Consider the following 24,610-nt stretch of genomic DNA (forward strand, 5'->3'; position numbering starts at 1 on the left):
GAGGTAGAGATGTGTGCACACACATAGTTACTGAAAATATTCACCTTGGAATCCCTTCTCTGACTAAAGTTACCACAAAGATAGAGACCTTAAAATTTCTGTGGCGAAGCAGGGTGAAGAGCAGAGACTATTTGATGAGGTAGACCATTAAAACAAAACAAAAAACTTCAGCTCAAAACTTGGGAAAGAGTTGGAAATAAAAATGCCAATAGACATAGGGATCCTACCATGCCCTTCATAAACATCTGCTGCAAAAATAATTCTCCTCACTGAACAAGGAGAACAAGTATTTTTTTTTGTCATTTATGAAAATTACCATGCCTTTGTTACTTTAATGAAAAGAGTCAGGCTAACCTGGGCTCACAATTCACTTATCGATACCATTGTTGAAAAATGCCACATGTACTTCTGACTTTATCTGCATCACTGTGCAAAACACATTTTTACTACTTGGCAAACAGGAAAAATTTACAATGAAATTAGAGTACTCAGAAATACTTAAAACAACTTAAGACTAAGCAGCTATGAAATTAAGAACAAAGATTTTTTTTCCCATTTATAAACACTTATTTTAAAACTTTCTACAAGAAAAATCTGTGATTTTTAATTTAGTTCTTACACTTCTTCAAACGAAGGGAGAAAGATAATTTTGAAAAGAACTATTACATATTGTTAAAAATTATTGCTTTCAGTCACAGTGAGAGGGAACCAAAAATTAATAGACACCATAATGAGGCCGGGCATGGTGGCTCACACCTATAATCCTAGCACTTTGAGAGGTAAAGTGGGCAGATCGCTTGAGCCCAGGGCTTCGGGACCCGCCTGGGCAACATAGTGAAACCCCGTCTCTACCAAAAATACAAAAAATAACCAGGGCGTGGTGGTGCGTGACTGTAGTCCCAGCTACTCAGGAGGCTGAGGTGGGAGGATGAACCCTGGAGATGGAGGTTGCAGTGAGCCGAGATCGTGCCATTGCACTCCAGCTTGGGTGACAGAGACAAACCCTGTCTCAAAACAAACAAACAAACAAAAAAGCCCAACACCATAATGGATTACCACTTACGTGCTAGAAATGAGTGAAGTTATTTAAAAAACTCTGTTTAACTTTTAAAAAACTACATCAGCTAATTTTATTATAATTATTTTTTATAATTAATAAACTGATTCCTACATAATTCAGTTTGTTTGATAAAGACTAATATGTGGCAACATTAGAATTACAACAAAATCCTAAATATATGTGTGTATTATATATAGAAGGCAGAATTGAAGTCATTTTGACAGTAGTATCTGAGATCTAAAAAATGAGAATTTAGTAAATCCAATCCTAGTTTCCCTGAAGGCACAACCTGTTCCATGAGACATTAACAGAGTTTATGTTTTTCAATAATTTGTAGAACAAGTACTTATTAGATCGAGACACTTAGATATATGCTTTATACTTCAGGAATTTATTTTTTCACAATGATCCAAAGTATTAGACGAAGGTTTTTTGTTTTATTTTGCTTTTAATTGACAAATAATAAATGTACATATTTATGTGGTACAGTGTGATGTTTTGATACATGTATACATTGTGTAATAACCAAACCAGGGTAATTAGCATATCCATCACCTCAAATACGTGTCATTTCTTTGTGTTGAGAACTTTCAAAATCCTCTCTTCTAGCTATTTCAAAATATATGCAATAGGTTATTGTTAACTCTAGTCACCCTACTATGCAATAAAACATTAGCACTTATTTAATGTGAAGTTTTTAATACAAAAATTATTTTAAGAAAATAAGCACAGGCTGGGTGCCGTGGCTCACGCCTGTAATCCCAGCACTTTGGGAGGCCAAGGCGGGTGGATCACCTGAGGTCAGAAGTTCTAGACGAGCCTAACCAACATGGGGAAACCCTGTCTCTACTGAAAATACAAATTTAGCCAGGGATGGTGGTGGGCACCTGTAATCCCAGCTACTTGGGAGGCTGAGGCAGGAGAATTGCTTGAATCTGAGAGGTGGAGGTTGCAGTGAACCGAGATCGTGCCATTGCACTCCAGCCTGGGGAACAAGAGCAAAACTTCATCTCAAAAAAAAAAAAAAGAAAAGAAAAGAAAAGAAAAGGAAATAAACACAGCCATTTAAGTATGTTATTCACAGTTACACTGCTAGTATATGGAGAGACAGGAGTTGAACTCAGATCCTCTAGATACAAAACCTCTATACTTAAGAGTATACCATTTATGGTATTTTCTCTTTAACTCACAAATAAGGGCATCGAGGGTAAACTGACACATGGCTAAGGACTCATTCATTGGTGAACAATTATCACACGATGACATAGAAAGGCTGTTGAAAAGCTTTTCTTCATCTTCTTAGTCAGTGTCAGAGGCAATTGAGTGATAAATATCTGGCAGAAGTAATACCTAAATAGTGGTCTCATTTTATGAGGTGTAGGTCAGTTTTCCTTAGGAGTATGGAAAATGATGAAAAAAATTGCTCTCAAATGTCAATAAAATATTGGGGACAATATGGCACAAGGCAATTATTACATTTTACTGATGAGTGAAGGACGTTCAAATAGAAAGAAGGGAGACAGCAAGGAAAAGATGGTTAAAATGATGCAAATGAGTTCAGGTGTATGAGACGCACCTGGACAAGAGGTGCTGTACAGAAGGGGCTGAGTGTGTAAGAAGGTTCAAGAGCTTGGCGAGCACAGAGTCATGGGGACTCTACATTTTCTAGGATTTAAATATGGAAATACAGGCTGAGAAAAAGAACAGTGAGAAAACTTATAGATGAGAAATCCATGGTTTGTGATATTGAAGAATGAGACAGTGCAAGCCTCATAGTCTAGGAAAACTCCAACACGATCAGGACAAATAATCACAGAGAGGGGCACAATGAAAGGAGCAGAAGGAGTATGGAAGGAACCATCCTGGAAAGCACTGCATTTAACTCCTTCCTCTAACCCTATAACCCAGTAGCCATATTTAGGTTGATAATTTTCATTTTTTTCAATATTACACGTTGCATCAGGTTGGAAGCCAGCACATACCCCCAGGATCCAAGCACTTTTCTTGGACACGTCTACCTCCCAGTAATGTTTCCCTGATGTGATACTTTGAGAGCCCAGGATGCCCGTACAATAATTGAAATTCATAAATGTCTGATATCTTGTCCCTTGTGCCCCATATATTATCTGTGGTTTCGGAGAGCTCACTTGTCTCATATCTTCAGAAATGACAGCACATGAAATGTTGTTTGGAGCCACTGTCACATCAACTGTAGAAAAATTAACAGGTCAGCTAAGGGATATAATGTAACTTTATTTGTGATATGAGAGAAATCTTGATAAAGACTTGAGAGAAAACTGGGAGGAACCTTGTTTAGAAGTTATAAGGAGGGGTAAGTTATGTGTGTCTTGGAAGGAGAATCATAAATCTTAAAACATGAGCCTAATAGAGAACATAAAATTCTAAAAGACAAAGATAATAATAATGATAAGCTGCAGGGTGGCTTATGATAATGTGACTTCTCCTTACCCCAGTAGCGTCGGACATCTGTCAGCTCTGAAATGATAAAAATGCACAATATTGAATACAAACAAAGGAGTCAGCACTGAAATTCATTTTCTCTCCAGATTAGGGAAAGAGTAGGTATGCCCTATGGTAGGGCAGTAAATTGCTGAATGACGAGATGAAACAGCCACCGAGCCATTTCCCATTAAATATAATCCATCAGCAGCAGACAATATCTATCCTCCCCTATCCCCTCTATCCATATTTGGAAACTGCACCCTCTTCCCTATTTAGCACCCTAACACCACTTGAATTCCATAACCCTGTTGTTGATCTAGCTCTCCTCACCTCTAAACACTTCTAGCATTCCTTTCAGATCAGGAGCTCGAAACACTCTCCTTCGATTTTTTGGAAAAGTTTCTGGCTTCTTCAAGGTCACGTTCTCCATCCTAAGAATTAAAAAAAAAAAAAAAATACTTCCAAACCTTTGACCTTGTCTCCATTGAACACCCCTGACTTCCTATCATTTCAGCCCATTGAGGCACTTGAACTCTCTTCTTGGGGATCCTGAGAAGGGAGATTGCAAACTCTTGACCCTGGAGGCAAACAAAATGTTCTCATGTTTGCCTTCCCACTTACTTTCTGTGAGAACGTGGGAAGATCTTAACCTCTCAGAAGCACAGTTTCTTCCTTCTAAAATGAAATAATTAACCTCTCCCTGTCTACATTCTTAAACTCATAGGACATAAAAAAAAAAAAAAGGATTTTAAAACAAAACAAAACAAAACTTTGGTGCCTTACAAAAGAAACCCTAACATTTAATGGGTGGAAACATCATCGCTATGTATGTTGAGTTCCCAGGGAGATGGTTAGAAAGTGAGGTTGCAGAACCTGGCTCCTGGGTGTTTGACACATATCAAGAGAGGAATCCTGTTTGGAGAGGCCTAAGACCTTCAAAGCTATTCCCAGCAGGGAGGTACTCAGATAACATCTAAGGTTTCAGATTTCTGGGAAAAATTACAAACACTTGGCAAATGAGAAATTATGTGCACTAAACTATTACTGGCCTGAATATCATGTGGTTAGAAAGAACTTGATACCACCACGTAGGTGTGCGAGGTGTGCGATTTTAGACACAAGAATAGCACCTTTTTATGCTCTTCTAAAGAACGCAGCTGAGGTGGATCAATTCTTTGTACCATGACCACATATTATCCAGAATATTATTTTGAAATATTATTCCGGAAATAAACATCTGATTTTGGAAATCTAAATATAAACGAAGAGGAACTGGTCTTTTTCCAGGAGGAAAATATAAACATGTGGGAATTGTCCCAATGGACAATTAGGGGTATATAAGAGAAAAAGAAGATATGGCCCATCCAAAATAAATCAAGAACCTATTAAATACAGAAACAGAACTAGATGTAGGTAATAAAATGGTGATGGCACAGGGGTCTGACACTGCAACACCTTATCCCTGAAACCACTACTGACCCACACTCTGAGTCTCCACCACCCAAATTTTCTACCATAGAATCTGGTCTATTCCTTTTTTTTTTTTTTAATTTTATTTAATTTTATTGATTTTTCTAAGACAGAGTCTCACTTTGTCGCCCAGACTGGAGTGCAGTGCACGGTCTCGGCTCACTGCAACCTCTGCCTCCTGGATTCAAGCAATTCTCATGCCTCAGCCTCCCGAATAGCTGGGATTACAGGTGTGTGCCACCACGCCCCCCTAATTTTTGTATTTTTTTGATAGAGACAGGGTTTTGCCACGTTGGCCAGGCTGGTCTCAAACTCCTGATCTTCCTGACTCGGCGTCCCAAAGTGCTGGGATTATAGGCTTCAGCCACCACACCTGGCCAAATCTGGTCTATTCTTAATAGTTATAGAACATTCGAATGCTGATTTATGACCAGAAATTTATGATAAAACAATATCGAAATTTTTCTGCCCTGGGAGATGTTTTATTCTAATTAAAACCAAGACAATTCTAATGGCTATAAATCTCTCCTCACTGCACAAAAGGACCATCTCTGTCCTCCCACACATACCTTTTTATGACGCCATCCACACCCTAGGAAAGAGAGAAAACATCAATTAAGAAAGAAAGAGTCTCTCCTCACTTATAAAGCTTCATCACATTTCCCCCAGTTCCTAATGTGCTGAGAATGGAGATGGTGACAGTGTGAAAGACAAAAAAGCAAAGATAAGACTCAAGGCAATCATCCCAGAAGACTCATGTGAGATTTCCAAGTTCCCTTAAAAGTAGAAATAGCTTTCATCCCTGTGGAAGAGGCTCCTGGTTTCTGCAGATGGGACATGTTTAGAAGGAAAAGAAGTGACTGACAATTTGTTTTTCTCCAAACGTATATGGCTCTCCATGAAATGATTTAAATAATTAGTGCTTCTTTTATTTATTAAACAGATGTACAGCCTAGGCAACATAGCATGACCGCATCTCTACAAAAAATAAAAAAAAAAAAAATTAGCCAAGCATGGTGGCATGAGCCTGTAGTTCCAACTACTTGGGAAGCTGAGGTGGGAGAATTTGAGCCCAGAAGTTTGACTGAGGCTGTACTGAGCTAGGATCACACTACTGCACTCCAGTCTGGCTTTCAGAGTAAGACCCCATTTCTAAACAAAAACAAAATCACAAAAATAAACAACAAAACGTATATATATAAACTTATTCTCCAGGCATTATGTCACATTTTGAAGAATCAAAGATGAATGAATAATAGTGCTCAAGATGTTTACGCGGCCTTTGCTGAGGGTATAAGCAAACAAGTGTACTAAACAAGTATAGATATTTTTCTTTCTTTCTTTTTTTTTAAGAAGGAGTCTCACTTTGTTGCCCAGGCTGGAGTGCAGTGGCGTGATCTCGGGTCACTGCAACCTCCGCCTCCCGGGTTCAAGCCATTCTCCTGCCTCAACCTCTCGAGTAGCTGGGATTACTGGCGCCCACCATAATGCCCGGCTATTTTTTGTATTTTTAGTAGAAATGGGGTTTCACCATGTTGGTCAGGGTGGTCTTGAACTCCTGACCTCAAGTGATCCACCTGCCTTGGCCTCCCAAAGTGCTGAGATTACAGGCATGTGCCACGACACCCGGCCTACGTACTTCTTAAGGTTGCTCTCTTTTCATTTTAGACATTAACTGTAACTGACTTCATTCACTTCCTTAAGTTTGACACACATATGTGCAACTGATTTCCAATTCCCTACTTTTACCCAAGTTTGTCACTTAAATGCAGTTTAATACATTCAGTAGTGAAGGAGCAACAAGGACCAACAACTAAGAATTTTTATTATGTAACACCAACCATACTGTCTTCTCTCTTATACCACATTGTCCATAATATTACTAATACCTACTCAGTCATTGTCCTAAAAACTACATTTACTCTGAACTCTAGTCTCTAACAGGACAGTTTGGTCTACATTCTTTTTTTTTTGATACGGGGTTTCGCTCGTTTCCCAGGCTGGAGTGCAATGGCGCAATCTCAGCTCACCGCAACCTCCACCTCCTGGGTTCAAGCGATTCTCCTGCCTCAGCCTCCTGAGTAGCTGGGATTATAGGTGTGCGCCACCACGCCTGGCTAATTTTTGTATTTTTAGTAGAGACAGGGTTTCTCCATGTTGGTCGGGCTGGTCTCGAACTCCCAACCTCAGGCGATCCACCTGCCTCAGCCTCCCAAAATGCTGGGATTACAGGCGTGAGCCACCGCACCCAGCTAGTTTACATTCTTAATGGTTTTAGGTAATCTACTCGTCTTTATCACCACACATACTGTTTTGTTTTAGCAGATATGTACCAATGCAATGTCTTTGGTCTCATTTCTGCCAGACACAATTTTTCCACATAGATTTTTTTTCAAGAACAAAGCCAATAGCTGGATCTACACATACAATCAAATAGTTTTTCTTTTTGTATTAGTACTTTTATGTTGTATGTAACATAAACCAAACAAAACTGGATTAAGTGGTGAAAAAAATTTTGGAAAGGGTAATTACAATTTCAGTCACAGCTGAATTTTGAAACTCAAACCTTGTCATCAAGATCTGGTCTATGGGCTGGGCGCAGTGACTCCTGCCTGTGATCCCAGCACTTTGGGAAGCTAAGGTGAGCAGATCACTTGAGGTCAGGAGTTCAAGACCAGCCTGGCCAATCTGGTGAAATTCCGTCTCTTCAAAACATACGCATGCCTATAATCCCAGCTACTCAGGAGGCTGAGGCACAAGAATTGTTTGAACCCAGGAGGCGGAGGTTGCAGTTATCCAAGATCACACCACTGCACTCCAGCCTGGGCAACAGAGTGAGACTTCATCTGAAAACAAAAAACAAAAATATGATCAATGTCCTTCTCCAAATTCTCCCTATTCCTCTACATTGAGTTTATTCTCTGTACATGAAGGAAATGTAACTCTCCTGATATAAATCCCAGCAGAAAGGAGAACTTCTAAGTTTTAACATAAAAAACTTTTAGGCTTGCATGGCATTTGTCTGTGTTGGATCAGATGCCCATCTTTTTTTTTTTTTTTTTTTTTTTTTGAGATGGAGTCTCACTCTGTCACCCAGGCTGGAGTGCAGTGGTGTGATCTCAGCTCACTGCAAGCTCTGCCTCCTGGGTTCATGCCATTCTCCTGTTTCAGCCTCCCGAGTAGCTGGGACTACAGGCTCCCACCACCACACCCAGCTAATTTTTTTTTTCTTTTGTATTTTAAGTAGAGATGGGGTTTCACCGTGTTAGCCAGGATGGTCTCGATCCGCCCGCCTCGGCCTCCCAAAGTGCTAGGATTACAGGCATGAGCCACTGCGCCCAGCCCAGATGCCCATCTTAAAAGCACTACTGCACTGTGGCTGGAAACAACAGGAATTACATATATTAACTTAACTAGGAGTAAGTTATATGCAACCCTGGCAATGCTAAAGACACACACGTATGGAAAGGATAAGTGAAACAACATATCAGTGAGTAAATTGTAGCAGATTTTTAAACAGCCTTAACTTTGAATTAATTTGGGCAATCTCACTTACCCAAGCATAGATTCATCAGGAGACGACAGAAGCCTTACTGCCTTGAGGGGATTGAACATAACTTATATTCGAGATTAGAGGCAAACCAAAGATACATGGACACACAGGGCAAAGCTAGGATGCTACACTTAAAAATTATATTTTAGCTTTCTTTAAACACAGCAGAGACATTAGCAACCACAGGGAAGTAACTAAATGAAGATATAGAAACACTTCTTGCTGGGTAGAGACTAGAGGATGGGAATTCTCAGAAACAACAAAGTAACAAAAATGTATGTCTTGGCCAGCTGCAGTGGCTCATTCCTGTAATCCCAGGACTTTGGGAGGCTGAGGCAGGTGGATTGAGACCAGCCTGGGCAACATGGTGAAATCCCATCTCTACAAAAAATACAAAAATTAGGTGAGCATGGTAGTGCAGAGCTGTAGTCCCAGCTACTCTGGGGTCTGAGGTGAGGGGATTGCTTGAGTTCAGGATGTCGAGGCTATAGTGAGTCAAGATCGCACCACTACATACTAGCATGGGCAACAGAGTGAGACTCTGTCTAAAATATATATATGTTATTTACAAAAGAAATGTGTACACATACAAAGAAACAAGATAGAATACTACAGCTCAGGGGGATTAAAAAAAACACACACACAAAAAACCCACAAAACAATAAATAGAAAATATCCCCAAGTGACCCCAGATGTTGGAGCTAGAAGATAAAGACTTCAAAGCAACTATTGCAAATAGGTTAAAAAACTAAGGAGAACTATGCTTAAAGAATTGAAGTATAAAAACAATGACTCAAAAAATAGATATGCTCGAGAGATAGAAATGATAAGGAAATAAAAATTCTGAAAATTTTAAGTAAAATAACAATAATGAAATATTTGTGAAAAGTGCTCCACAGCACACAAAAAGATCATTGAACCTGAAAAGCTGCATCAATAAAAATTTTATGATTTAAAGAACAGAGGGAAAAAAGACTTAAGAAATAAAAAGAGCCTCAAAGACATGTCAGATGTCACAACGTAGCAATGTACATGTAATAGGTCTTCCAGAAGGAAAGAAGAGAGGAAAAGGTTTTAAAACCTGTTGTAAGATCTATTACATGTATGTTGCTACATTTTCAAGTAGAAAAAAATAATTGGGGAAAAATTGTTTACATTCTATAAAAATTAATATTTCATCTATATTAATATCTAAATCTATGTTCAATGAACCCCAAGTTAAATAACTAATATGAGACCCACATATCATAGAAAAACTTCCAAAGGCTACAATCAAAGCAAAGAAAAAATTAAAGCAGCAAGAGAAAAATTAATCATTATATAAGGAATGCTTTCAACATGATTAATAGCTGACTTCTCATCTGAAATAACAGATGAGAGAAAAGACTAGACTGACTTATTGAAAGCACTAAAAGAAACTGTCAACTCCAAACTCCATATAAAGCAAAAATTTTCTTCAAATATGAAGAAAAAAATATTCTGAGATGAAGACTGAGAGAATTTGTTGCTGGAAGATGGAGAAAAAATGTTTTTTCCTTTTTTTCTTTCTTTTTTTGAGACAGAGTCTGACACTGTTGCCCAGGCTGGAGTGCAGTGGTGCCATCTCGATGCAGTATAACCCCTGCCTCCCAGGTTCAAGCGATTCTCCTGCCTCAGTTTCTCAAGTAGGTGGGATTACAGGCACGTGCCACCATGCCCAGCTAATCTTTGTATTTTTAGTAGAGATGGGGTTTCTGCATGTTGGCCAGCTGGTCTTGAACTCCTGACCTCAGGTGATCCACCTGCCCCAGCCTCCCAAACTGCTGAGATGACAGGTGTGAGCCCCTGCAAAATATTTCTTCCCATAAATATTTCTTCCCAAAAATATTTTTTAAAATTTCTTCAGTTGAAATTAATTTCCTCCAAAGATTTACCCAAATTCATAATAAACCTAAACAAAATGGAAATACTATAAAATGTGAGTTAAGATAAAAGAATCTATAGTTTATTTCCCAAAGTATTTTCTTAATAACTTCAAAAGACATTAAGTTTATTACAAAGTAATTCAATACTATATTAATAGGTTATAACATATATGCATGTGAGATATATGACAAAATGATAACCAAAGATGAAGAAAATGAAGCAATATTGAAGGGAAGTATTTTACTGGAATTAAGTTACTATTAATCAGAAGGTGGCTGTGATAGGACAAGATGCATATTGTAATCATTAGAGCAAGCACTAGGAAGAGTACTAATGTCATACAGCTGAAAAAGAGAAAAACTAAAAATCTACATTGGAAAATATTTATTTAACACAAAGGAAGCCAGTTAAGGATGCAGAAAATAACATCAAAAAAGACAGGAGAAATATAGAAAACAAATAGCAAAATGGTAAATTTAAGTAAAACTATATCAATAATTGCATTAAATGTTATAAAGAAAACCCAAATGAAAAGTCAGAGACTGTCAGACAGACTGGGTAAAGAAGAAGATTCGGTTATCACTACCTATAGGAGAGCATATATTAGACTCAAAGCATAAATAAACCCAAAGTAGAAATAAAAATATATATACTATGCAAGCAGTAACCATAACACAACTCAAGTAGATATATTAATATTAGACCAAAGATACTTTAAGGCAAGAACTGCTATGTGAGAATAACAGGAATATTTCATAATGAAAGAAAGGTTCAATATGTCAAGAAGAAATAACAATATTAGTGTATCTTCACCTAACAACAGGGCTTCAAAATACTGAAAACAATACATAAAGAATTAAGAAAAGGAAAACTGACAACTCAATAACAACTGGTGAAGATTTCAATAATTTACTCTCAGTAATTAATAGAAAAACTAGTATAAAAACCTTAAAGGATATAGAAGACTAACACTATCAGTTAGCTTGACCTAATGGACATCTTTAGATTATTTCACCAAATGAATGCAGAATACATATTCTTTTCAAATGCATATAAAACATTTTCCTGCTCATGTAATGTTCCATACCATAAGATAAGTTTCAATACATTAACAAATGATAAAATAAGTTATCTGATTACCAAGGAATGGGATTTGAAATCCACAGCAGAAGAAACATTAAAAAAATTCTTCAATGCTTTAAAATTAAACACTACTTTTCTGAATAACCCAAGAGTAAACCAAAAGATCACAAAGAAAATTAGAAAATACATTGAGCCAAATGAAAACTCAAAAATTAAAATGTATGAAATATAGTTAAAGCAATTCATTTATTAAACACTATATCAGAAAAAAAGATTTCACAGCATCTAAGATTTCACCTTAGAAAAATTAGAAAAGGAACAACAAAAAACTCAACGAAAAAGATGAAATAATAAAGATCAGAGCAGAAACGATACAGAAAGGTTAAAAAAAGATAAAATCAATGTAGCAAAAAGCCTTTTTAATTTCGTAAAAGTTAACAAAATTGACCAAATATAACTAAAAGGACAAAAAAAGGGAGAGAAAACAAATCACCAAAATCAGGAATAAAAGAGGAGACATAAGTGTGTGTGCTGTAGATAGAAATGAAAGGAATTGCAGATGGATGTCAGCAAAATAGTATCATAGGAGTCTCTAGCAGTTGTCTCCCTGCAAAAACAATTTAAACAACCATCCAAGAACTAAAACACCTCACCAGAACTAAGAAATAGGGTGGGAGCATACAGCATCTGGGTATAACACAGAAAGAAGAAAAAGACTCATGGAAGAATGTAGGAAGGACAGTTTTACATTTTCCATTTCACCCCTCTTACAACTCTAGGCAGCATAGCGCATGAGAGGTACCCTCCACAAGGAGAAAGAGGGGAAAATGAGCACCAAACGTTACCTCAGACCCTAACACTGGGCTCAACCTAGTAAAACCCAGCCTGGCAGGTCTGAAGACACCAGACTCCAGACTGGTATCTATGGATAAGCCTCCAGGCCGTATCTCACAGCCTAGGCTCTAGATCTGTGTAGTGGACTCAGTCTACGAGCTATCTAAATGCCAGGTTGCCCTCAGTGGTAGGACCATTCTCAGTTGTGTTGGAACAACTGGATAGCCATATGCAGAAGACTATCTCACACCATGGAGGACTTTAAGTAAAGTAAGTCAGGAACAGAAAGACAAATACTGTATAACATCACTTAGTATGTAGATGTAAAAAATAGTTGAGCTCATAAAAGTAGAGAGTGGAAGAGGGGTTTCCAAGAGCTGGGGTGTAGGGAGAGTTGAGGCCGATATTGGTAAAAGGATACCAACTTCAGAATGAAAAGATGACTATCTTCAAGAGATCTATTGCAGAATGTGGCAATTATAGTTAACAATGTATTGTATTCTTGAAAATTGGGATGAGAGCAGTTTTCTTTTTTTTTTGAGATGGAGTCTCCCACTGTTGCCCAGGCTGGAGTGCAGTGGCGCAGTCTTGGCTCAGTGCAAGCTCCGCCTCCCAGGTTCACACTATTCTCCTGCCTCAGCCTCCCAAGTAGCTGGGATTACAGGTGCCCGCCACCACGCCCGGCTAATTTTTTGTATTTTTTTTTTTCATTTGTGGGGTACAATGCAAAATGAAAACATGCGGCCCCTTGTTCAAAATTTATTAAACATTTCAAGATGATGACAACAGAGCATTAAATCAAATGCAGGTGAGAGAGGGGTAGACACATCCTAAGGTGCCCTGGGGTTCCGAGGAATACAGCATGAAAAACACTGAACATAGAGCCTGAGACAAGGACCTGGGTCCAGGTGATTTACCTGACCCCAGGAAGCAGGAATGAGGGAGCAGGGAGGTGAGACAGGGAGGAGGAGAAGCCAATGTATGAGTAAGCTGTTGGGGTTGTTTCTGGGCATTATGGGATCATGATCCCACCAAACCTCCTGGGAATGCCCCAGAATCTCTGCCCGAAACACTGAGAGCTGAGGCATTTCTCCATCAACTCCCAACCCCATTGGTTGAAGGATGCCCCTGGGGGTGCTAGCTTTCTTGCATTTCTTTTTTTCTTTTTTTTTTTTCTTCTGTTGTGTTTTTTTTGTTTTTGTTTTTTTTTTATTATACTTTAAGTTTTAGGGTACATGTGCACATTGTGCAGGTTAGTTACATATGTATACATGTGGCATGCTGGTGCGCTGCACCCACTAACTCGTCATCTAGCATTAGGTATATCTCCCAATGCTATCCCTCCCCCCTCCCCCCGCCCCACCACAGTCCCCAGAGTGTGATATTCCCCTTCCTGTGTCCATGTGATCTCATTGTTCAGTTCCCACCTATGAGTGAGAATATGCGGTGTTTGGTTTTTTGTTCTTGCGATAGTTTACTGAGAATGATGATTTCCAATTTCATCCATGTCCCTACAAAGGACATGAACTCATCATTTTTTATGGCTGCATAGTATTCCATGGTGTAGATGTGCCACATTTTCTTAATCCAGTCTATCATTGTTGGACATTTGGGTTGGTTCCAAGTCTTTGCTATTGTGAATAATGCCACAACAAACATACGTGTGCATGTGTCTTTATAGCAGCATGATTTATAGTCCTTTGGGTATATACCCAGTAATGGGATGGCTGGGTCAAATGGTATACTTCAGCAAAGTCTCAGGATACAAAATCAATGTACAAAAATCACAAGCATTCTTATACACCAACAACAGACAAACAGAGAGCCAAATCATGAGTGAACTCCCATTCACAATTGCTTCAAAGAGAATAAAATACCTAGGAATCCAACTTACAAGGGATGTGAAGGACCTCTTCAAGGAGAACTACAAACCACTACTCAAGGAAATAAAAGAGGATACAAACAAATGGAAGAACATTCCATGCTCATGGGTAGGAAGAATCAATATCGTGAAAATGGCCATACTGCCCAAGGTCATTTACAGATTCAATGCCATCCCCATCAAGCTACCAATGACTTTCTTCACAGAATTGGAAAAAACTACTTTAAAGTTCATATGGAACCAAAAAAGAGCCCGCATCGCCAAGGCAATCCTAAGCCAAAAGAACAAAGCTGGAGGCATCACGCTACCTGACTTCAAACTATACTACAAGGCTACAGTAACCAAAACAGCATGGTACTGGTACCAAAACAGAGATATAGATCAATGGAACAGAACAGAGCCCTCAGAAATAACGCCGCATATCTACAACTATATGATCTTTGACAAACCTGAGAAAAACAAGCAATGGGGAAAGGATTCCCTATTTAATAAATGGTGCTGGGAAAACTGGCTAGCCATATGTAGAAAGCTGAAACTGGATCCCTTCCTTACACCTTATACAAAAATCAATTCAAGATGGATTAAAGACTTAAACGTTAGACCTAAAACCATAAAAACCCTAGAAGAAAACCTAGGCAGTACCATTCAGGACATAGGCATGGGCAAGGACTTCATGTCTAAAACACCAAAAGCAATGGCAACAAAAGACAAAATTGACAAATGGGATCTCATTAAACTAAAGAGCTTCTGCACAGCAAAAGAAACTACCATCAGAGTGAACAGGCAACCCACAAAATGGGAGAAAATTTTCACAACCTACTCATCTGACAAAGGGCTAATATCCGGAATCTACAATGAACTCAAACAAATTTACAAGAAAAAAACAAACAACCCCATCAAAAAGTGGGCGAAGGACATGAACAGACACTTCTCAAAAGAAGACATTTATGCAGCCAAAAAACACATGAAAAAATGCTCATCATCACTGGCCATCAGAGAAATGCAAATCAAAACCACAATGAGATACCATCTCACACCAGTTAGAATGGCAATCATTAAAAAGTCAGGAAACAACAGATGCTGGAGAGGATGTGCAGAAATAGGAACACTTTTACACTGTTGGTGGGACTGTAAACTAGTTCAACCATTGTGGAAGTCAGTGTGGCGATTCCTCAGGGATCTAGAATTTTTTGTATTTTTAGTAGAGACGGGGTTTCACCGTGTTAGCCAGGATGGTCTCAATCTCCTGACCTCATGACTGGCCCGCCTGGGCCTCCCAAAGTGCTGGGATTACAGGCGTGAGCCACCGCGCCCGGCCTTTACTAGTGAATTCTATTGAGCATATAAAGAAGAAATGATAGCAGTTATTTAATTCTTTTCAGAAAATTAAAAAAGAGGAAAAAGTCTCAATTAATTCCATGAAGGAAAAAAATAAAAAGCATCTTGTATTTTGATGTGTATTTGTTTGCCAGTGGCTAAGCTGAGCAATGAAAAGCTGCACTGATAAGTCTTAACACTAGAATACAGAGAATGGGAACCTATCAAACATGACTAGAGCTAATTGATCATCTCTACTACGTCAAATTTTTCTACTGCTCTGGATAAATTAATAAAAATGGGATTATCTCTTGCTACTTCTACATTCAATTATTCTTATAACTTCAGCAATTGATTCAGAAAAGCGGTCCTGCAGAGAACATTGTTAATATTAGAAAAAGCACAGCAACGCAGAGAAGGAAATAGCCTTCACTTTTCTTTCATCTCAGTGCTCAGGCTTCTTTCCACTTTTTACCTGAAGCAGCTCCATCACTGACCCCTGCAGCCGATGCTCCAGATCTGAGATGAGCTCTCTCACGGACTGGGTCTGCTGCACCATCTCAGTTTCAGACTTCGTAAGGCGTTTCAGAATGTCTTCCTCCTCCTTCTCCAGGTTTTGCAGCTCATTGCTCTCCTCCCAGTCCAGGATGTCTCTCAGTTGCTCAAAATCTGCCAAGACGTTGGTTTTGTCATACTGTATTTGAGTCTTCAGAGACAAGAGAAGAGAAAGGGGCACTCAGTCTACCAGGCAGAGGCTGTTAGCCAGAAAAAGAGCTGTTTCTTTTGGGGAGTTCTCACAAGGAGGGGACATAGTAGCAGGAGAGTAGGTCTTAGGAAAGCTGACTTTTCCTATTTCTTTTCCTTCATGACATTTTAAAACAATGACCTTGAATGGGTATATTGAGGTTCATCCTGCATCAAAATGGGTTACCTGGATGTAGCTTCCCTTTCACACAGCTATGCAGGACACTCATGCCTGCCTGTATTACTTCTCAGCCCAAGCTCAAACTCCCTGCCAAAAGTTGAACACTGAGGACAGAATCATGAGCCATTGCCAAATGCCTTCCCCAAATAGAGTCACGGACTCAAAAAGTAGCACAAAAATAGAATGCAGGATTCACTAGCCATCCTCACCAGAGAGATCCTTCATGTAAATAGCTCCCTACTGTGTTCATTGTGACATATTCACTCCCCAGCCACCACACTCCATCAGGGAAAGGATGAAGAGGACTAATCAAATGACTTCTGGACTTATCAAGTGTCAGGGAATAAAGAGGAAGAAAGCTCCTTCCCATGGTCCTGCCCAGATTTCTAGCTAACTCCTTCGGGAACCACATCCTCTTGCCTTCCAGGAAGCTTTCTCTTCTCTGATGTCAGCTTCCAACTCTTCAGCTTCCTGCTGCTTCTGCCTCAGCATCTCCAGAGCTGCCTGGAGCTTCACCTGTGAGAAAGGAATCACACCATAGTCAAGCTATGAGGTTTTCCAGCACCTAGATAGAGTATAAACATGAAATAAATCAGGTTGATCTCAGAAGAAACAAATTTGCAGAAACTGTGAGAATGGCAATGAGAATCCATGACTTGGAAGAAAACTTACATTGGTGAATGTGCTCCCTACATCTCAGGTAATAGACCTCCCCATCTCCTCACCATGAGTAGACTGACTCTTTTTCTCCTAGAAGAAAAAACTGATCCTGCAGCAAGGAAAAAACTTACATCTCAACCCACTCCAGTTACTCTCCTGCTGAAAGGGGTAATCAGAGCTTTTCTTGGACACCAAATCTCTACCCATCTAACCCAAGGTACAAAATATTTACTCCCGGCCAGGAATATATACTCTAGGATTATTCTCCTGTAATTGGGTGAAATGCAAAAAACCATCCTTAAAGCCTCAGAAGTTAAGCATAGCATGAAAAAAATAATCCCGGGCCTCAGGTCTATCATGACAAGGCAGTTAATGTCAAAGGCAAAGTGAAAATTTTCCATCTGGTCCCATTTTCTGCCCTCTCTTCCTTCCATCCCAGTCTCTTACTTGGTACTCCTGGGCAACCTCCTCTGTGAGGAACGTGTGGTGACCACGGTGCTCCTGAGACCGCTCGCAAAGCCAGCAAATGACCTTCCCGTCCTCCTGACAGAAGAGTAGAAGTTTCTCTCCATGGCGTGCACAATGATCAACTTTCTGCCCCTCTGGGCTCAACTTGACCTCCCTAAGCTTCTCCACTATGTTGGCTACATGCCGATTAGGCCGTATGTTCTCAGGCTGGTAACTGATCCGGCACACAGGGCAGCTACTCTCTCCTTTGTCTAGCATGGACTTCTTGTGGTTTGCAGTGAGGCATGCTTGGCAGAAGCTGTGGCCGCAGTCCAGGCTCAGGGGTTGTGTCAGGAGTTCCAGGCAGATGGGGCAGGTCACCTCCTCCTTTACATTAACCAGGATTCCAGAAGCCATACTAGCTATTCCACTGCTCCTGCCTGTCCTGGCTGCTGAGGTTCCTCTTGTTCACAGATCCCTGCATGATTGGGAAGGTTAAAATGGGACCAAGTAAGAAAGGTAGAAATAGAAAGGATATTGATTGTGCACAATTAGAAAATGGGCAAGATGAAAATAATTAAGGACAAAAAAAGGGGAGAAATAAGAAAAGGTGTTTGGTTACCTGGTAATAAGGGCTTTTCATAATCACCTTAAATACTTTACTGCCAGTTCATGTCATATGACAAATTCTGTTCTTATCTGTGCATTGGTTATCATTTTTCTTTACTTTCAATGAATAGAAAACAGACTGAGGTCTTTTCTACCAAGATCTTTGTGTGACCCATCATCTCTCCTGGCTTTTCTTTCCCATGCCAAAACACATCCTCAATATTAAAATCACCAAACAGCTTATGCCTCAGGGCTTTCACATTTGCTCTTCTCTCAGCATGAAATGTTTCTCTGATGTTAGTATGATTTTATTAAATTCTCTCCTTACATGTTATATTATCAAAAATACCTGCTCTGACTACCTTATGTGCAGTGTAACAAATCTCACCACTCACTGTACGTTTGCAATGATTGCTCTTATTATCAGCAGAGTGAATGACTGTTTCATCAAATGTATAAATAGACACAATAAGTCATTTACAAAAATTATTTATCTTCAATATGGTGACCTGAGATGACCTCGTATTCAGGGTCCTCTTTCACTGGCCTCTTTGCTACTCTTTTGATTAATCAATGACAAATGGAGATAACAGCATATATCCAATTAATACTCAGAGCAATTGGGGTGTGGAAGTAGAGGAATCCACAACAGCTGGGAGGTTCTGAGGAGTCTCATCCTGAAAGTTTGCCAAGGACATTTATTGGAGCCTAAAGGTGTAGACTTGGTGTAGAGAGTGATGATAGAGAAATACTCAGTGGATCACACATGTCGGAGACTTGAAAACTAGAAACACAGAGGCAATGGATATCAGTCTTGAGAGAGAAGTCTCAAAATATTAGATGAGATGATTTTGTTCCCGGACCAAATGGAGGGTCGGCTGCTTCTTCTCGCGGCCCAATAACGAGATGCAGATTTACTGGGAAAGAAGGGAATTTTTATTTCTGCGTACAGGGAGAAGGCCTGGAAAATATCTCCAGACCAACTCAAAATTACAAAGTTTTCCAGAGCTTATATACCTTCTACGCTATATGTCTATGTATAGGTGTGCATTATTCATCTAAAAACATAAGTGATTAACTTCTTCTAATCTATAACTAAGGTCTGAGTTTTAAAGACCTTCCTCTGGTGCCTCAGTAAATTTACTTAATCTAGATGGGTCCGGGTGCTGGGGTGATTACCCTTATCTTGTCTCTCCTGCTAAATCATTAAGGTTTGGGGAGTTCCTTCAGACCCTCAATAAACTTGTTTGTGGAGGCCTGGGAGTTCCTTCAGACCCCCATAAAACTTGTTTAATCCTAAACAGGTCCTAATCAATTCCTTCGTTATCTTGTCATGCTTCAAGGCCCAGGAAAGGGCTGGGCAAAACTCTCAGTAGGCTTCTGTTACATTCCAGCCTTTGTATAAGGGCACTGGCTCTATCAGCTTTTAATATTTTTTTTGTTTTTTGAGATGGAGTCTTGCTCTGTTGCCCAGGCTGGAGTGCAATGGCACAATCTCGGCTCACCGCAACCTCCGCCTCCCAGGTTCCAGTGACTCCTCTGCCCCAGCCTCCCAAGCAGCTGGGACCACAGGCACGCACCACCACACCTGGTTAATTTTTGTATTTTTGGTACAGATGGGGTTTCACCATATTGGCCAGTCTGGTCTCAAACTCCTGACCTTGTGATCCACCTGCCTCGGCCTCCTAAAGTGCTGGGATTACAGGCGTGAGCCACTGTGCCTGGCTTCAGCTTTTAATATTTAACTTAACCAGACGGGTGTGGTGGCTCACGCTTGTAATCCTAGCACTTTGGGAGGCCAAGGCAGGCGGATCACCTGAGGCTGGGAGTTCAAGACCAGCCTGGCCAACATGGTGAAATTCTGTCTCTACTAAAAATACAAAATGAGCTGGGCTTGGTGACAGGTGCCTGTAATCCCAGCTACTTGGGTATTCTTTCCACATGCTTCTCCTGCTCTTCGTATCTCACCTAAGCTCTGCTTTTGGGGGTCAGATACGGCCCATGGAGAGGGAGGAGCAAGGTTAATGATTTTTAAGAAAATCCAGTAGTTCCCTGAGTCTGGACTTGGTGCCCTAGTAGAGGCAAACAGATGCTGTCACCAGGGAAGCCCTGATGAAATAACTGGGAAAGTTATGTTTCTTAACGTTTTTCTTTATTCCCTTTATTTATAGACAAAGTTGCTTAAGAAGAAGCCAGACTGCCCAGCATGGTCCAGATCTTGACCCCTGACCAGATCCAAGGGGGAAATTAGACCCCTGAACCAGCGTATAAACTGGAACTGACAATCCCTAATTGCCTTTAGATCATTAACATATCACTAGAGTGTTAAATTACCGCCCCCCCCCCCCCCCCCGAACAACGACACCAAACTAGAAAATCTCCACCATTTTGTGTGCCTGGGTTATATTGAGAAGTGACAGCGTGCTGGCAGCCCTTGCAGCCCTCACTCGCTCTCGGTGCCTCCTCTGCCTGGGCTCCCACTTTGGCGGCACTTGAGGAGCCCTTCAGCCCACCGCTGCACTGTGGGAGCCCCTTTCTGGGCTGGTCAAGGCCGGAACTGGCTCCCTCAGCTTGCAGGGAGGTGTGGAGGGAGAGGGGCGAGCGGGAACCGGGGCTGCGCGGGGCGCTTGTGGGCCAGCTGGAGTTCCGGGTGGGCGTGGGCTTGGTGGGCCCGCACTCGGAGTGGCCGGCTGGCCCGGCTGCCTCGGGCAGTGAGCGGCTTAGCACCTGGGCCAGCAGCTGCTGTGCTCAATTTCTCACCGGGCCTTAGCTGCCTCCCTGCAGGGCAGAGCTCAGGACCTGCAGCCTGCCATGCCTGAGCCTCCCCCCAACCCCTTGGGCTCCTGTGCTGCGGGAGCCTCCCTGACGAGCACCGCCCCCTGCTCCACGGCGCTCAGTCCCATCAACCACCCAAGGGCTGAGGAGTGCAGGTGCGTGGCATGGTGCAGGACTGGCAGGCAGCTCCACCTGCGGCCTGGTGCAGGATCTGCTGGGTGAAGCCAGTGGGGCTCCTGAGTCTGATGGGGACTTGCAGAACCTTTATGTCTAGCTAAGGGATTGCAAATGCACCAATCAGCACCCTGTGTCTAGCTCAGGGTTTGTGAATGCACCAATCAACACTCTGTATCTAGCTACTCTGGTGGGGACTTGGAGAAAGTTTATGTCTAGCTAAGGGATTGTAAATACACCAATCGGCACTCTGTATCTAGCTCAAGGTTTGTAAACACACCAATCAGCACCCTGTGTCTAGCTCGGGGTTTGTGAATGCACCAATCGACACTCTGTATCTAGCTACTCTGGTGGGGATGTGGAGAATCTTTGTGTCTACACTCTGTATCTAGCTAATCTAGTGGGGACTGGAGAACTTTTTTGTCTAGCTCAGGGATTGTAAATGCACCAATCAGTGCCCTGTCAAAACAGACCACTCGGCTCTCTGTAAAATGGACCAATCAGGAGGATGTGGGTGGGGCCAGATAAGAGAATAAAAGCAGGCTGCCTGAGCCAGCAGTGGCAACCTGCACTGGTCCCCTTCCACACTGTGGAAGCTTTGTTATTTTGCTCTTTGCAATAAATCTTGATACTGCTCACTCTTTGGGTCCACACTGCCTTTATGAGCTGTAACACTCACCGCGAAGGTGTGCAGCTTCCCTCCTGAGCCAGCGAGACCACGAACCCACCAGAAAGAAGAAACTCTGAACACATCCGAACATCAGAAGGAACAAACTCCGGACACGCCGCCTTTAAGAACTGTAACACTCACTGCAAGCGTCCGCGGCTTCATTCTTGAAGTCAGTGAGACCAAGAACCCACCAATTCCGGACACAGTATGAAGACATGTGTTTATAAACAGAGGTGGCACAACTGGAGTTCCACCCTATAGGCTAACACTCCTTTCTCTCCCCGTACTCAGTTCTTTTAAAGCCAATGCTTTCCACTGTTTTGGGGGAGGGGGCTTTAGAGAAGGAGCTCTCTTACTCTCCACTGCTAGCAAGAAATAAAACCTGCTTGCCTTTTTTCCCATTATCTTTGTAACCAATATGAACTAGGGAAAGAACTCCATTTACCAGTGACAATGACAGGACTACAGAGCTGGACAGCTGTCATACCATTAAGGCTGATGTCACAGAGACAGGCCAAGGTGATGAGAACTGACCTGTAGAGTTATGCAGAAACACTACATTAGTAAATTAATAGGCATTACATCATTAGGATTCCAAGGCCCCTGTCTTTGCCCTTGTTGTTGGCAGAAGACACTGAAAGAGAGAATTCTGGCTCTCTACAGCGAAGTTCAATTAAAAAGTATAGAGTAGGGAGGGGATGGGGAGAGAGTCAGCATGGAAAAATAACCAGCCTTCGGGAAACGAAGCCCTTCACTTTAAAGCTCTCCCTTCTTTCAAATCTGCCTGCCCGCCAGGCAGCTCTGTTCCCCTCAGTCAGCTCTGGCAGCAAGAAGTCTGTGAACTGTGTCTTTTCCCCACCCCCGCACAGCTTTTCAGATAAGTTAAACTCACCAAGGTAAATTCAGTTTTGTCCCAAAGACTTCCTACTTCTGCCCTCCACAAAATCACTCAATACACCTTCAGACACCACTGCAGAAGTGGTGATTCTGGGGAGAAGAGTGAAGACAGGCCAGGGAAGACGTGGTTAGGATTCACTCACCAATCCACGGGCCTGATCTGCACAAAGGAATTTTCCTAGAGGAACCGCAGGAAATTCTTGCTCACACTCAGGGCAGGAAAGTGAAAGATAAACTATGGGCCAATGGCATTTCTCCACGTAGGGCCTGGTGAGTCCCGCCCTCCGAATGAATCAGCCGGCCCTGTAGCTGTGCTGTTCACAGGAGGAGCCGTGGGAACTAGAGGCATTCCCACTCAATCTCCCTTTTCTCTTGAGTCTCAGGATCTTGTTATCATGCCACTTCTTCTGACATAGTTTCAGATTAACCCAGCCAAGTATTAAAAATTAGAAAAGATGCCCTTTTTCGAAATTCTTCCAATGTGCTCCTCTTGCTCCTGATCTCACAGCTGAGTTCTGCTTCTGGGTGACAGATATGGCCCAAAGAGAAGGAAGAACAAAGTTAATGATTTTTAGAGAATTGCAGTAGATTTCTGGTCTGGACTTAAAAATCTTATAGGACCTATGAACAGAAAAGGAGCTGCAGGTAGGAGAGATGTCATATTATTAAGACTCCGAAACCCAGAGAGGACAGGATGCTAGAAATTTATCTGGAGAGGGCCGGGCGCGGTGGCTCACGCCTGTAATCCCAGCACTTTGGGAGGCTGAGGCGGGAGGATCACAACGTCAGGAGATCGAGACCATCCTGGCTAACACGGTGAAAACCCATCTCTAATAAAATAAAATAAAATAAAAAATTAGCCGGGCATGGTGGCGGGTGCCTGTGGTCCCAGCTATTCCGGAGGCTGAGGCAGCAAAATGGCGTGAACCCGGGAGGTGGAGCTTGCAGTGAGCAGAGATCGCGCCACTGCACTCCAGCCTGGGCGACAGAGTGAGACTCCGTCTCAAAAAAAAAAAAAAAAAAAGAAGTTTATCTGGAGAGCGATAAAGAAATACCACATTATTTCTTTCAACTATTCACTTTCAAAGAAAGAACTCTCCAACTTCCCGCTGTTGTCTTTTCCAAAGTATCTATTGCATCCCTGAGCAGGGCCAGGCCTTCCTCTCTCTTCTCTTCTGGTTACTATGCAAAACCGGTCCAAAAGGCAGAACTGTGGTCCATGTACCATAGCCTCCCTTCTAAGCTTTCCCTTACTGGAACATCTCAGGAAGTCCACACTGGAACTAGGATCATTGGTAGAGAGGAGTATTTAGTTTGAAAATGAAAATGCCTGAGGAGAAGGCAATGGGGAGCACTGCAGTGGGCAGCCTGTTATCACTTAATTCCATCATCAGTAACCTCATACCCCCTCCACACTGTACCCCTGCAGCTTTCAGTTTCATGAAATCAGGTAGGGGGCTTTTGCGTTTTGTTCTTTATTGTCTCAGATTTACTAGAATATGGTGTATATAAGGAGTAATATTTAAGTAGATATGAAGATATATAGCTATTAATCTAATTTTAATTGAATATCTTGATGTCACATTTCTGTTCTATTCTTGCTGTAAAGATAACTGCTGTGTCACCTAGTTTAATTCAAATATTCTTCTGGCATTAGTAATAATTATGTGGCAGTAATAATTATAATAATTAGTATTATTAATAATTACAATTGTTAATAGTTACAATTATAATTAATATTACTAATTGTTAATTAGTAATAATTATGTGGCATTAGTAATAATTATGTAATGATTACATTTGCAGTGGCTCACACCTGTAATCCTCGCACTTCGGGAGACCAAGGTGGGTGGATCACTTGAGGTCAGGAATTTGAGACCAGCCTG

The 24,610-nt window shown here is 41.2% G+C and overlaps 1 protein-coding gene across 7 annotated transcripts; it reads right to left on the reverse strand.

Annotated features, from left to right (window-relative positions):
- Window positions 1-1,488: 1,488 nt before the first annotated feature.
- Window positions 1,489-22,971, reverse strand: TRIM5 (tripartite motif containing 5). Of its 7 annotated transcripts, none has more exons than XM_019035662.4 (8): window positions 22,868-22,971; window positions 17,600-18,077; window positions 16,913-17,008; window positions 16,043-16,273; window positions 5,563-5,585; window positions 3,854-3,954; window positions 3,530-3,556; window positions 1,489-3,269 (listed from the first exon to the last, which is right to left on the reverse strand). In XM_019035662.4, exons 2-8 carry the CDS (start codon window positions 18,014-18,016, stop codon window positions 2,683-2,685), a joined length of 1,482 nt encoding a protein of 493 aa, XP_018891207.2. In that variant the 5' UTR covers window positions 18,017-18,077; window positions 22,868-22,971; the 3' UTR covers window positions 1,489-2,682.
- Window positions 22,972-24,610: the final 1,639 nt, after the last annotated feature.

Source organism: Gorilla gorilla, chromosome 9 (genome assembly GCF_029281585.2).
Source record: "Gorilla gorilla gorilla isolate KB3781 chromosome 9, NHGRI_mGorGor1-v2.1_pri, whole genome shotgun sequence".
NCBI classification, from domain to species: Eukaryota; Metazoa; Chordata; class Mammalia; order Primates; family Hominidae; genus Gorilla; species Gorilla gorilla.

What these genes read in the sequence shown, in the direction of transcription:
- TRIM5 (XM_019035662.4), bottom strand. Translation starts at nt 18,016, where the DNA reads ATGGCTTCTGGAATCCTGGTTAATGTAAAGGAGGAGGTGACCTGCCCC. An exon ending in CAGTGATGGAGCTGCTTCAG is followed by an intron (nt 5,586 to 16,042) that starts GTAAAAAGTGGA and finishes TCTCTTTCCTAG; the next exon opens with GGTGTGGATGGCGTCATAAA. An exon ending in GTGGATGGCGTCATAAAAAG is followed by an intron (nt 3,955 to 5,562) that starts GTATGTGTGGGA and finishes TTTAATTCTTAG; the next exon opens with GATGGAGAACGTGACCTTGA.